At 50.4% G+C, this 14268-nt stretch overlaps 1 protein-coding gene across 21 annotated transcripts in view; it reads right to left on the bottom strand.

Annotated features, from left to right (window-relative positions):
• MAPT (microtubule associated protein tau) overlaps positions 1–14268 on the bottom strand; it is a 119841-nt gene that overhangs the window by 33528 nt on the left and 72045 nt on the right. For 13 of the 21 annotated variants that reach the window (XM_069541669.1, XM_069541672.1, XM_069541674.1 and 10 more), the window contains exons 3-5: positions 11381–11467; positions 8040–8126; positions 3611–3676 (exon numbers count right to left, since the gene is read on the bottom strand). In XM_069541669.1, the coding sequence (XP_069397770.1) occupies positions 3611–3676; positions 8040–8126; positions 11381–11467 (240 nt within the window). The remainder of the gene's footprint in view (positions 1–3610; positions 3677–8039; positions 8127–11380; positions 11468–14268) is intronic. The other 8 variants (XM_069541679.1, XM_069541657.1, XM_069541659.1 and 5 more) reach the window with 1 other exon arrangement.

The raw sequence follows: 14268 nt of genomic DNA, 5'->3' as shown, positions 1-14268 counted from the left end.
GGGGGAGCTTAGACCAAGACCCCGTCTAATGCTGGTGGTAGTCCTCTGCCTATGTTGGGTCTGGCTGGGCTCCAACCATCCTGCCATATCCAGGGCTGCCTTAGGCTAACTCCACCAGCAGCAGAAACTTATCCTCCTCTCCAGGGACTGTGAGCCTCCTGAAGACTCTGGCCTCTAGCTGGGACCTGGATGGGGTGCAGGGAGGGTCTCCTTTCCTCTCCTCTCTCTGGCCCCCCTTTTGCCCAATAAACCCACCCTGATAGATTTGGAAAACCCCAAATGCATCATAATTGGGGCTCAGTCTTTACTAACTGACCTGCCAAGAGACCTCTACGAACAGAAACACGGTTCAGGTTTGTCCAGATTGTGGATTATGAACAGCCTTCTGCACGAGGTGAGGCGACCACCGTGGCAGTTAAGGTGGTCTGCACGGCACAGACGTGGCCAGCCCTGCGGGACCACTGCTTCTCCCCTGTCACACCACCTCCCGTGTGCCAGCCCAGTGGGTGAAGGCACACTTCCCCTTTTTCTGCTTCGTTCATGCCGCATTCATGTGAAGTGTTAGTCACTCAATCGTGTCTGACTTTTTGTGACCCCATGGACTGTAGCCCACCAGTCTCCTCTGTCCATGGAATTCTCCAGACAAGAATACTGGAATGGGTAGCCATTTCCTTCTCCAAGGGATCTTCCTGACCCAGGGATCAAATCTGCATTGCAGGCAGATTCTTTACCATCTGAGCCACCAGGGAAGCCCCACATTCACATCAATCCCTTCTTAAAATATCTGTGTATTGAGGACAGGAGATTTTTTTCTGTTGGTTCTCCTAATATCCTGTATTTCTTCTAACTCCCAACTCTTCAAACATCCTACCTAGTTCCAGGACAACTTTGCAGCTCTCCTCTAAACAAACCCTGGAACTCCAAAGGATTGAGGGTCTTGGAAGAGAAAGAGACTGGATGAGGGGAGGGGCGGGAAGTGGGAGAACACAGGGGTCCACACACACGGCTAACACATGATGGCCCCTCTGGTCCCAACTCTAGTCGGAGTCTGTGGAGCTGCCCAGCAGCACAGCTCTCTCAGCTCCCACCCCTACGCTGGGGCTGTGAGTTCATGGTCTCAGTTATCTTGTGTTCCTAGCATAGTCCCAGAGCCTGCCATATGGACAGATCTACGCATGATGTCATCAGGGAAACAAGCTGACTTCTGCCTTCCGAGGGGTCTGCAGGAGACTCTCTGGGGCCCTTGGTGAGTCTTGGGGATGACAGAGCAAATGACAGAGATGCAAGAAACCAGCTGGCAGGAGGCAATCTGAGCCTCCTCACCCCAGCTCCTCCCCAACCCACCACTCAACAGACCCGAAGTGGCAGCAGCTACTGGTCCCTACACCTCTCATTAGGCCAGGTCTCTAGCACTTTCTGGAAAAATCTTTCCTCCCAGAGCTCCCTAGAAATGGCTTGTGATGTGGATGTTACTGTTACACCGCAGGGCTTTAAAAGACCCTCACTGAAAAAAAGACCAGGGCCCCAAACCTGCGTATTAAACATACCCTGAAAAGTTATCAGTACAGGATAGTACAGCATGTGTGTGTGTGTGTGTGTGTGTGTGTGTGTGTGTGTGTGTGTGTGTGTGTGTGAGGAACCTGCCATCATGCTATTACTCTCCTGGAGGAAGGAGCGGGGCTGGGAGAACATTCTATTCAGCTCCCAGAAGACGGAAAAGTGCTCAGTAACTACTGAGTTGCCAAAAAGTTCATTGGGTTTTTTTCATACTATCTTCTGGATATCATGAAAAATAAGCAGTATTTTTCAAGCCAAGACTAAAGGCAGTGATCACCGGGGGTGGGTCCAAGGCAATCAGTATTTGGAGAAACACAGCTGGGTGGCCTCAGGAGTGCAGATGAATCATGTCCCCACACTCCCCGGGAAGCCTGGTCCTGGTGACACTCCTGGAAGAAAGGTCCACTCCTGGCGTGAGCAAGGTGTGGTGGGCAGGGCCCTCCCCACACCCTGCTCCTCTCGGCCCCTTGCAGCTCCATCCTGAAACATCTTTGCTTTCTTAGTCCTTCATGGACACAGGCTGCCAGAGATATTCCTTCTGCTGCAGGAAAACAAGGAAGAGAGAACTGTGCCTCTAGGTACATGGTTCTTCCCAAATCTGATTGCTTCAGCACAAAACAGACTGCAGGTCTGTGACAATGAGATATGTTTGTGGATTGCCAGGGTGTCTGGATTTCCCAAGGCCCCACTGGAGGGAGCTGGGCTTGGCCATTTGGATCAGCAGCTCCAGATGAGACATTAAACACTGGCCTGGGCAGCACAGAGGTAGAAACCTCCACATGTTCGCAGATTAGGTGCCAGCGTTCCATCGCAGATGCTACCTGGTGTTCGTCTATATAGCTCTATGATACTAAGCCAGTGCTGGGAAAGTTAAAAATTCAGTTAGCCCCAAAGTAAGATTTCTAGGAAAGCTGTTTGCCTGGTCTTTTTGTTCTACGGAATATGCTTCCGGGACATGGAGACATAGCCTACAATAAAAATTTGTAAGAAAAACTCAAACTCACTTCTTTTTATGGAAATAGATGGTCATTTTCAGAGGTTATAAAAACCTCTCATTTTACCTAAAAGCTAGAGATAATGACCTAAAAGAAATAGGAGGCAAGATTCTATTTAACACATAGACTGAGATTCCCCATTTATAATGATTATCGCTTCTACTATTTTTTTTGAAGCTCTTTGTAAGCCTAAGAATGAAAACACCTCTTTACATGCTGTGTGAGATGAGAAACACTAGCACACTATGGGGCAGGAAACCCTGGGAGTCACAGACATGTGTAGTTAGGCTTCAAAGCACCCTCAAAGAGACATTTCTTCAGGGCCCGGAGTCTCCCTAAAGCCAGATGGCCCAGTGGCAGCACTAAACACTGAACAAATCCCAAGCCACCTTGTGGGGAAAAGACCAGTGACTTCTCGGCTCTCTTCCAGTCTAAAAGCGTCCGCATTATACAGCAGACTCTCAAGTTCATTTATGCAGCCAATGACAGAGAACAAAACTCAGCTGGGTTGTATTGGAGGTCTCCATCTCCAAAGATAAGGAATCTCTAGGATTTACAATTTAAATTCTTAAAAACATTCATGCTCAGTGATTATACGAAGCTCTTTTCCTTGGCCACAGTAATTTTGGTCCCTGAGAAGAAAATCACAATAAAATTTGAAGGTTGCACAGAAGAAATAGTTTGGTGGCGACAGAGTTGAGGCTTTGCTCCTGGGATGGGCCAGAGGGCTGCCTACAGAGAGAATCACTCATCAGACACATTTGTGTTTCTGTTGGTCACTGATTCTCGAGTTCCCAAGCTGGGCAAGGCCAGCTTCTTTCAGAACAACACACACACTGGGAAGGACTCAGAAATGACTCAGAAATGACTAGAAAGAGCTAGCTCTTTCTCTACCTGAATAGCCCAGCTTCAATGAAAAACCAGCTCCTAAAGATCTGGACCCTGGAATTCAGGCGCAGGTCCAAATTCTCTTCTCAGGGCACGGTCCATTTGAGTGTTGCCACCCCCTCTTCCCAACCCCCCATGTCATGTGTGGCAGGCAATACTAGCCCACTGACCTTGGGTCACGTGTCCAGCAGCTTGGTCTTCCAGGTTGGACGTGTCGCCAATGCCTGCTTCTTCAGCTGGTTTGTGTGTCAGCAAATGAAGAGGATAAAAAGCAGGCACAGTTATTGTTTGCTAGAAACAGAGCTCCCTGCCCCTCCCAATAGGTTTCTGAAGTGCTGTACCTCTGGCTCTGTTTGCAAACATGACTGCTGGGGACATGGATGAAAACAGTCTGCTAAACACCGCCCCCCACCAATGCCCACACACCTTCAGGCAACACAGTCCGGTAGGAAAGACTTTCCCCACAGTGGGCCCTGGGTCCTCAGTTCCCGCTCGACAAAGACACAGGACAGGTGAGGGCGGAGAAGCACGCTGTTGCTCAGGCACTGCTGTGGAGCTGTGTCCTGGTGGAGGCCACCCTCCCAGCCCTGCCAGCGCTCCTGGGGGAGCCGAAGGTGCAGGAAGGACTAGGCGTCTGGGCTGTGGAGTCCGGCTGGGGTTCAGGCTCAGGTGCCGCCGTTACTTAGCCTCTCTGACCTTTAGTTTCCAACTCTAGAACCCCAAAGTGCTAACACCAGCCTGTTTTGTAGGAGAGCAATGAAGGTTCGTACGAAACTGTGTGCCTGCGTTCAGCAAAGTGTCTGGCACATGGTAGGAGTCCCCTAGAGGTTCAGTTTCTTTCCTCCAAACTACTGGGCAAACTCCTTCAACTGCCTGCTAAGAATAAGTGCCATCTGATTGAAGGGGGGTGGTAGTGTTCGTGAGCAGTTTTGGGGGTATCTTGGCCTCCCACTTAGGGAGCCCACTATCCCTCCCGAACAAAAAAAGACTGAGACAAACTCCTGATCATGTCATCAATGGTACTAAAGTTGGTAAGCTTTCACAGAACACCAATTTCTGCATCAGGAAGAAATGGTGATATCACTGCAGGACAAAGGGTATGAGTGTCCAGAAGAAAGACCCTCTAAGGCAAGTTCGCCACACACTGACATGGGTGTGACCCCACAACCCAGGAGAGCCAGCATGCCCTGATGGACAGGGACAGGGAGGCCACCAGCCTGAGAAATGCCCACCAGTGGCTGGCGGGGCCACCAGCTTTTTCCTCCCAGACCTGCGATGACTCAGTCTCTACAGCTAAATCAGAAACGCCAAGTTAGCCCCAGGTGCCATGCAGCCCCACCACGGAGAACATGGAGGAGGCAAAGGGAAGACTCTCTGGGTCGCTGGACAGAGGTAGGGCGGCCTGATAAGACCCCCAGCCCACCGGTGGGCTCATGGCCGCTGTGGCGAGGGGCAGGGGGCTGGCAGTGGGCTCGGGCAGCTTCCCCAGGGGCAGTTCCTAGGCAGGAACCCCTCTGCAAGCCCTGCACGCTGATGCCGTACAGCCCATGAGGTCTAACAGTGATAGCTCCATGTCACTTGACAAAAGATGTCTGCCAGGGAAGCACTGCTCCGAGCATAGGTTTGGTCTGAGTTTCTGACAAGTTACAGAAGAAAGGCCCAGCGAGACAGCAAATCAGCAAATCCAGCTACATGGCACGGAGGCCCTAAGACAGGACACCAGGCGGTGTGCCGATGACATCACTGCCGTGACTCTGGGAAGCCCATCGCTTTCACACACCAACGCGGTGTCGTGATACCCTGGTCCTGATGCAAATTAGAAACTGCAGGCTGCTGGTATCTCTGACACCCCTTGATCCCAGTAAGAGAGATGCACAGAGAAGCCAGAGAGAGGGAGGGTTTGAGCCAGTGGTTGGGCCATCACCAGCCTATATGGCTTCTCTACCTCCCTGGAGCTCCAAGATGGCTCCATGCTCACCCTGCAAGGCAGGGACACCTGCAGGGGGATGGCCACACTGCAGTCCCAAAGGGACCTCAAATGGGAAGTTTCACAGAAGAACCAAGATACAACAGAGACATGTGCCCAAGTGAGGTGCTTGACTAAGGCACGTTAGTCGCTCAGTCGTGTCTGACTCTTTGCGACCCCATAGACTATAACCCACCAGGCTCTTCTGTCCATGGAATTCTCCAGGCAAGAATACTAGAGTGGGTAACCATTCCCTTCTCCAGGGGATCTTCCCGACCCAGGGACTGAACCTGGGTCTCCCACATTGCAGGCATTTTCTTTACCATCTGAGCCAACAGGGAGGCTTGAAACGAAGGTACATATTGTTAAAGCCACCAGCAGAATGAATGTCCCCTCAACTCTAAAACCTCCCACTTCATTCAGGATGTAAAAGGGTGGAGGGGAGAGAATTTAAAGAAGGATTTCTTTAGAGAGAGCAGCTTAGGGCGGGTGGGGTGATGGCTACCTGTCCGCCTCCCATCTCAGTCCCACTGAAAGGGTTTCAAGGCACCAGGTGGAGACAGGTGGTGTGTGTCTCCTAGGGTTAGGAACATGGTGGAGGGCTGTCAGAACTCCACCTGGGAAAACTCAAAGCGGACAGGCAGGCTGGCCCTGCCTTGGTGGTGGAGCAAAGCCTGGGGGCTGTCTCCATATGCGTGGTTTGTTCAGGCAAGGAACGCCCATGTCCCCCGTGGACCTGTGGTGGGCACAGGGCAGCCACAGTGGAAGGGGCGCCTCAGGCCATGTCCGGCTGGGCCACCGACGTGAGCAAGTCAACCTTGGAAGAGGAGAGAAGAGACAGATCTTCAGACCCCAAGGGACCCAAGAGAGAGGAATGTCTGCTGGAATCGAGAGCAGAGGGAGGGAACTTCAGGAGGACGATGGGGATGGCAAGGAAGGCGGGTATCTGGAAGAATTAAAAAAACCCACAGGGGAAGCCTCGACTTACACCACCTGCAGAAACTGCAAGGAGCCAGCTCGCAGCAGCCCCAGTGCAGGAATAACTTCCCGGCCCCTCTCCCGGTTCTTGCCCCTCTCCAGTCCCAGAGAGGAGGATATGCAGCTTTGAGTGTTACCCTGACTGGACATTCCTCTCATAGAAACTAACTGATTATTTTTTGGCTGCTCTGGGTCTTCGTTGCTGTATGCAGGTTTTCTCTAGCTGTGGCAAGGGGCAGGAGACTACTGTCTAATTGTGGTGCTTGGGTTTCTCGTTGTGGTGGCTTCTCTTGCTGCAGAGCACGGGCTCAGTAGTTGCGGCTCTAGATCAGGCTCAGGGCATGTGCTTAATTGCTCCAAGGCACGTGGGACTCTTCCCAGACCAGGGGTCGAACGTATCCCCTGCACTGGCAGGGGGTTTCTTAGCCACTGGATCACCAGGGAAGTCCCAGACTGCACATTCTCATCAGCATTTGCAGGCTGAGTTGTGTGTCGGTGGAGACTAAAACACTTGATAACCCAGGAGTAATGCAAAGTCAAGAGTTCCCTAGAGTTTTTGTCCCAGGCAGAAGAGCTTCGCCCACTGAAAAGTTATAAAGGGACAGCGAGAGACAAAAGTCAAGCTACTCGTGATCTCATCCCATGAGTCGCTGGTTCCATGGCCTTCAATCGACCGTCACTGTCAAGGATGAAGCCTGTCAGTATCCAGAACATCCCCTTCCATTCATCTCTGGAGAGCAGCTTGCAGAGCGGAGACTACTCGGAGGAGTGGGTGGCGCTGCTTGGCCCCTACCTGGCATCCTTAACCCACACGGCTGGGGACAAGCTGCAGACTTCCCAAACGGCTGCCATTGAGCCCCGCCTTCAGAAAGGAAAAGAACTCCTGCCGGGGACATTTCCCCACTCTCCACTGCTGCTGAAACACCATCCAGAGCTCGTCCTGCATTTCTTGCTGAGCACCATCCCCATCGCCAAGCCAGTGGCTGCAGTCATGCCTAGCCCAGGGAGGTGGACGTGAAGGAAGTGACAGCCAGGGCTCCAGGCTCTGCCCGTTGTTTCCTAAGGGCCCGGGCAGCTCACGGGGACTCTGGCGGTCCTGAGTTCAGTGCTATTTCTGGTCAGTGCCCCGTCTGGACTGCTCCCCATCATCAATGCTGACAGGACAGTCTCATCACGTCTGTTCTATGCTGATATGTTTGAAAAGATCGTCCTAAAATTGGATGCTAGAGTGCATCACTGAGTTCCTGGGGGTTATCCAGTTACGATCCTCCAAAGATGTGGGTGGGCCATCCGGATGCTGTGACACACTCAGGTGCTCCCCCCAGGGAGCTGTTTACCCCCTAGGAAGTGATCCTGTCACTGGGCAGAGTCCCAGCAGGACCGTGGACTGACCTCGGCCACCAGCCTGCCTCCAAGAACTCTCTGGAGCTAAGACAAGGAGAGGAGAGGCTGGAAGGAATCCAGAAGGTTCTCTATCCTCCAGGAGATAGGCAGGCAGCCATGGAGGCAACAGGGCATCAAGCTCAGAACAACCCGAGATTTTGGGAGGCTGGCATCCACCTGCATTCCCACCTCATTTGGAGATGGGCAGAACCCCACGTGCTCCCATCCTACAGCTGGGGAGCCCGGCACCCAGCCCCGGGAGTCACCCTCACCTGTGGTTCCTTCTGGGATCTCCGTGGGGGCCTGAGCAGCCGCCTGCTCGCCGAGGGCTCCCTCATCCACTAAGGGTGCTGTCGCGTCTGGAAACCACCAAGAGTGGAAACCACCTTAGGGGTTGTGATGGGCCATGCCACGCCCCTCACCTTGCGCTCTTTGGGGATGCAAAGGTGCAGGAATGGGGAGGCAGGACGGGGACTCAGCTGCATGCAAAAAAGCAACCCCACAAAGCAGGGCCCAGAGGCGTGCTCCTGGTTGAAATCTCCCCAGGAAAACATGAATACTCTGTCCAAGAGGCAACCGCTTATGAGACAACTGGGCCCTCTACCAGGAAAGCCAGAACGGCCCCCCTCTAAACACTGCAGTAAAAGGGACTGCTGGGGATGGTCGCCAGTAATTTTCAGGAAGAAACGTTGAAAATCAGGTGACTGGTCACAGATGTTTGATCCTTACAGCAGTGCAGAACAGGAGAAGGCAAACTCTGCAGTCAGGGCTGGAGGCTACGGTTCTGCTGGGAGACCGGCTTTGGGCAAGTCCTTTGTCCTCTTAGGGTCTCAGTTTCCCCATCTGCAAAATGGGAGGTGTCTTGACCTCCAAGTTTTCTTCCAGTTCTAATCCCCCAGTATGGATGTGAGAGTTGGACCGTAAACAAGGCTGAGCACCGAAGAACTGATGCTTTTGAACTGTTGATGTTGGAGAAGACTCTTGAGAGTCCTTTGGACAGCAAGGAGATCAAACCAGTCAATCTTAAAGGAAATCAACCCTGAATATTCACTGGAAAGACTTATGCTGAAACTGAAGCTCCAATACTTTGTCCACCTGATGCAGAGTCAACTCATTAGAAAAGACTCTGATGCTGGGAAAGACTGAAGGCAAGAGGAGAAGGATGAGATGGTTGGATGGCATCACCGACTCAATGGCCATGAGTTTGAGCAAGCTCCTGGAGATGGTGAAGGACAGGGAAGCCTGGCGTGCTGCAGTCCATGGGGTCGCAGAGAGTCAGACACAACTGAGTGACTGAGCAACAACATTAATTCCCCCGTCTCCTGGAGCCCATGACCCTTGGTTATAAAGCACAGACACCTCTGGGTAGCAATGAACAGGCCGGCTCTGTCTGAGGTCAGGTGCTTGACTACAGGCTGACAGATGGATCCACCTCCAGAGCCAAAGGCCAGAGGGAAAGATTCACCACCAGGAGTTGCTGTTGGTCTCTCATCAAGGTGAACACTTCCAGATCGGCATTCCTCCCCAAGCAAATGCACTGGCATACTACCAAACCGTTCTGGGCAAACAGGAGGAGGTGTCAGCTTTAAACGCTTTCCAAGAGCCTGAGTCAGGTTCGTCAATTGGAGTCCTTTTTATTGTGGTTGTCTCAGGAGCAGCCTGGCAGAGCTCCACCCCAGCAGCTCCCCGCCATTCCCCAAGCCATGAGAGCTGAAGCTCTTGGGACCCTTACACGGACAGGGTCCAGAATGTAGCAAGACGTGGTAGGAAGATTCTTCCAGAATAAAGTAGATTTGGAAGGCTGGCCTAAAATCTGGCATGAGTGCTTCAAGGCTTTCTCAGGACACCAGGAAACCTGTAAAACTGTCTGAACAGGATCAGCAGGCTATGTCTTGCATCACTGGCTCCAAGAAGGAGAGCAAGGAGCATTTGATGTGGTTTTCTCTTCACTAGTAGGCTGAGAACCTTGGAGGTGTCAGGGAGGGGAAGGAGGAGAAGGGCCACATCCACTGTATCCTTATACCATCAACTGGCAAGGAATTTGACAGCCACTTTCTGAATTCATCTAAAGGTGGACACCTGGGGAGATGCTGGGGCCAGATTCTCACCAAAGTCATGGGCAGGGCCCAGGGAAGTGCTGCAGCTAGAACCTTGGAGAGGATGGAGAGATGGAGGGGTATACTCTGTAGACTAGTTACTCAAAACCCATTCTCAATGCCGCTCTTCCTTGGTTTTTCCTACGAAGGAAGCTGAAAGGCACAATACTCAATGCTTTAGCTTCCCTTATAGCCAGAGGGCATCAGAAAACCCAGTTCCAGCCAATGAGACATAAATGGAAGTTGGTCAGGTGGGGCATGTAGACGAACTCTTTCTTTCCTAATAAAAAGGGAACATGTTTGGTTACCGGGCTCTTTCAGTCACTTTGCTTTGCTACTTTCTCCTTGTTTTGAAGGTAGATGTGATGCCTGGAGGTGCAGCAGTCATTCTATAACCGTAAGGCAATAATTCAGCCATTAAAGAAGGCAGAAGATAAAGAGAGAAGAGCACTGATGACATGAGGAGCTGCTACTCGAGTCCAGATGTTTTATTATGTGAGACAAATAAACCTCTTCATATACATGCCACAGTTAGTTGGGTTTTCTGTTACCTGTGATCAAACAGTCTTTTTTTTTCCTTTGGCTGTGCTGGGTCTTCCTTGATGCACGAGGGCTTCTTCTAGTTGCTGTGAGCCAGGGCTACCCTCTAATTGCAATGCACGGGCCTCTCATTACGGTAACTTCTCTTGTTGCGGCTCATGGGCCCTGAAGCGTGGGGGCTTCAGTACTTGCGGCACACAGGCTTAGTTGTCCCGCATGGGATTTTCCCGGACAAGGGATCAAACCCATGTCCCCTACACTGGCAGGCAGAATTTTTATAACTGGACCACCAGGGAAATTCCTCAAACATAGTCTTGACTGATATGGATGGGAAGCAAGAGAAGATGGTCCAAGCAACACCTCAGGAAATACATCAGAAGCTTTATAATAATAACCTAGATACCAAATGTCTACAGAGGACAGGTTAGAAAAGATGGGCTGGAGCTAACACCATGGCCAAAGTCCAGAGGCCCAGGCCCAGCTCAAGAACTGAAGGATACTAAACCAAGAGCAGTTCCAAAGTGTGAGCTTGGAGATGTGCACTGACCTGCCCTTTCCTGAGCCAAACCACTGCTCGGGGATCTGGTGGCTCATGGGAGAAGAGTGGAGAGGACAATGGACAAGCAGCAGAGGCTTTGTGGAGCTGAGATCAGGCCCTGCTCGGCCACAGATCCCAGCCTGTTCAAGTGTGGCTGTCTCGAAGCTCACACATGACGAAGCTGCTCATCCCTGGCACTAGCAAGCAAGGCATGAAGACAGAGCATGGCTCCCACAACACTTGGGGCCCAAGCCCCATCAGCAAAGCACTGAGCGGGCATATCTCTCAGCCAGGGGCAGCGGCAAGTGCAGATAGGAAGGGTGGCACGTATGAGCTGGCACGTATGAGCTGGCACGTATGAGCTCAAAGCGTGGCTAAGCGCAGGTTGGAGCATGGAAAGAGCTGTTTGAATGAAGCTGTAAGAGGAGGGGGGCCCCACCTTCCGCCGTCGGAGTGCTCTTAGCATCAGAGGTTTCAGAGCCTGGTTCCTCAGATCCATCATCGGCCGGGGTCTGCAGGGGAGACTCTGGAACATACACAATGAACCCCTCAGAATGGCTGCCTCCCTCCACCCCAATTTCGACCTCAGAGGAACTGGGGGACAGTGTCTTTTGGAGCCAAAATCACCCAGTATGGACCCCAGATGGATGGACTGTGGTCTCGTGATAAAACCAAGAAGGGGACCAACCCCACCCCCACCCCACAACTGGGCCCCCACACCAGGGTCATCAGGAAAGAAGCACGTGATGTTTACCTGTTCTGGGGCAAGGAGAGAAACTGCCTTTTAATTAGCTTGTGGTTCCAACTGAGGCAAAGGCTCTGACATTGACAAATGGGCAGCGGACACCAGAGAGCTAAGCCACAAGTAAACTTGGGGCTTTGTCTTTCCTTGCTGGAGAGGTTCATGGGAGATCATTGCCATGAATTCATGACAAGTAAACACCTGGGAAAACACTCAGAAATCGAACTGCTTCCTCTGCAGAGAAATTAGCTCAGGGCAGACACAGGACCTACTTCTAACCGGACATTGGGCTGTGTCTCCCAGTCCTGCCCAACAAACCGTGAGTTATACCTGAAATGTCAGTCATTATTTACGGGAAAACTGCCCGACCAGAATCCAAAGCCAGGGGACCTCTGACGGACTCAGCAAAACCCACGCTGCCTGGCAGGGGAGGGGGTGAGCTGGGGTTGGGGAGCCCTGGAGTAGAGGACAGGGAATCGGCTCTGCACGAGGCAGACCCCAGAGGTAAAAAGAGGCAAGTGACGGTCCAGCACACTTTGGGGTCAGACACCTCGAACCATCTGCTGGAATGCCATCCCCGGACACCCACCCTGGTTGTACTGACCCAGCCAAAGAAGGACTGATTCTAAAGAAGCTTCCGGTCCTGAAGCTTGGGAAAACCTGCCAACTGCCTCAAGCAGGCTTTGGACACATGGTAAGGAATCACCACACAGACTGTCTGCTGGGCCTTTGTGTGTGTGTGTGAGCTGAGATTCTTTTATTGGTATAAAATCACAACTTCACACCTATCACTTTAACCACAGTTCAGTGGCTTTAAATACATTCACCATGCTGTGTAACCATCACCACTATCTGTATCTAAAACTTTTTCATCTTCCCCCAAAAAACTCTGTACCTATTAAGCAATAACTCTCCCTCCCTCCCAACCCCTGGCAGCCTCTATCTGCTTTTTGTCTCTATGAATTTGCCTCTTCTAGATACCCTATAAAACTGTACACCATTTGTCCTTTTACATCCGGCTTATTTCACAAAGCATAACATTCTCAGGATCCACCCACGTAGCATCTATCACAGTGGCATTTCTTTTCATCATATGTATATACCATCTTTTGTTTATCTGTACATCTGTTGATGGACACTTGGATTGTTCCAGCCTTTTGGCTATTTTGAATAATGCTGCTATGAACAATGGTGTACAAACATCTGTTCTAGTTCCTTGTTTCAATCCTTTTGCATATATCCTTAGGAGTGAAATTGCTGGATTGTGTGGTAGTTCTATGTGCAATTTTTTAGAAAACCACCCAACTGTTTGCCACAGCTGCGGCATCATTTTACACTCCCACCTGCAATATACAAGAGGTCCAATTTCTCCACATCCTCACCAACACTTGTCATTTTCCATTTTTAAAATTATAGCCACCTTAGTAACTATGAAGTGGTATCTCATGGCACTTTTGGTTTTGTCTGCTGGGTCTTATTACCCACCAGCCTCGACTGCCAAAGCACAGGAGCTTATGGGTGTGATGGTGCCTCAAGCACTTGCCCCTCAAACACCCCTCTCCCAGTCCATCCCCAGCCTGCCACTGTGATCATCCGGATCATCCATGTTAAATTTTTTGGATGGAGGGAGGAAAGGTGGAAGAGGCCTCTCCTGACTGTCTTAGTTGGAAGGTCTAACAAGTTACTCACTAACACCTTCTAATTCACACGGGTGCACTATTTTATCAGTTAACCAACTTTCGCCCACTTTGCAGCTCTCTTTGGCTCCATCTCATCCTATTCCAACTTTTAGCATCTACTCAGATGCTCTCTGCTCTAGTATTTTACATGTGGTTTCTTGTCATTATTCAAAAAAGTCTCTGTCACCTATCTGAATTGTTGCTTGTAAAGTGACACCTTCTCTCAAGTCACACCTTTCACTCTCTGTATAAAAATAATTCATTCTAAATCCTTAGCAGCAAGAACAGATTTGAGGAGAAGTCTGAAAATCTCTTAGGTATCACTTGCTTTCTTGGCAAGTATATTGTTTGAGTAAGTTTGTTTAAACTATCTTCAAACACTTTCACAGCAGTGACAAAAAGGTTAGCAACTTAAAATCTGCATATATATAGATTATATTTACACATATATCTGTTTTAGCATAGAACTTCCAATGACATTTTGTGTCAACTGAGGAATTTCAGCAACTGTACTTTAAGCACCTCTAAGGCACAAAATAACTTGGTAAACTTATTCTTACTTTATAAATTGAATTATTAGATTTACAGAAAAATTGCAAAGACAGAACAGAGGATACCCCATTGCCAGTTTCCCTTAACATCCTACATTATTATGGTACATTTGTTTCAACATGATATATATTTTTAAACTTAATTTTTAAACCAGGTCACCCTAAACAGAGCATCATTTTTCACTGGCACAATTAATTCACCTGGGGCAGAATTCAATATGTTAGGATCCTAAGTTGGATGCTCTCCCATGCTAGGGGTAAAGAACCCGCCTGCTGATGCAGGAGATGTAAGAGACACAAGTTCAGTCCTTGGGTTAGGAAGACTCCCTGGAGAAGGAAATGGTAACCCACTCCT

The sequence above is a fragment of the Ovis canadensis genome, chromosome 11, assembly GCF_042477335.2.
Source record: "Ovis canadensis isolate MfBH-ARS-UI-01 breed Bighorn chromosome 11, ARS-UI_OviCan_v2, whole genome shotgun sequence".
NCBI classification, from domain to species: Eukaryota; Metazoa; Chordata; class Mammalia; order Artiodactyla; family Bovidae; genus Ovis; species Ovis canadensis.
This window is presented reverse-complemented; position numbering and strand designations above follow the sequence as displayed.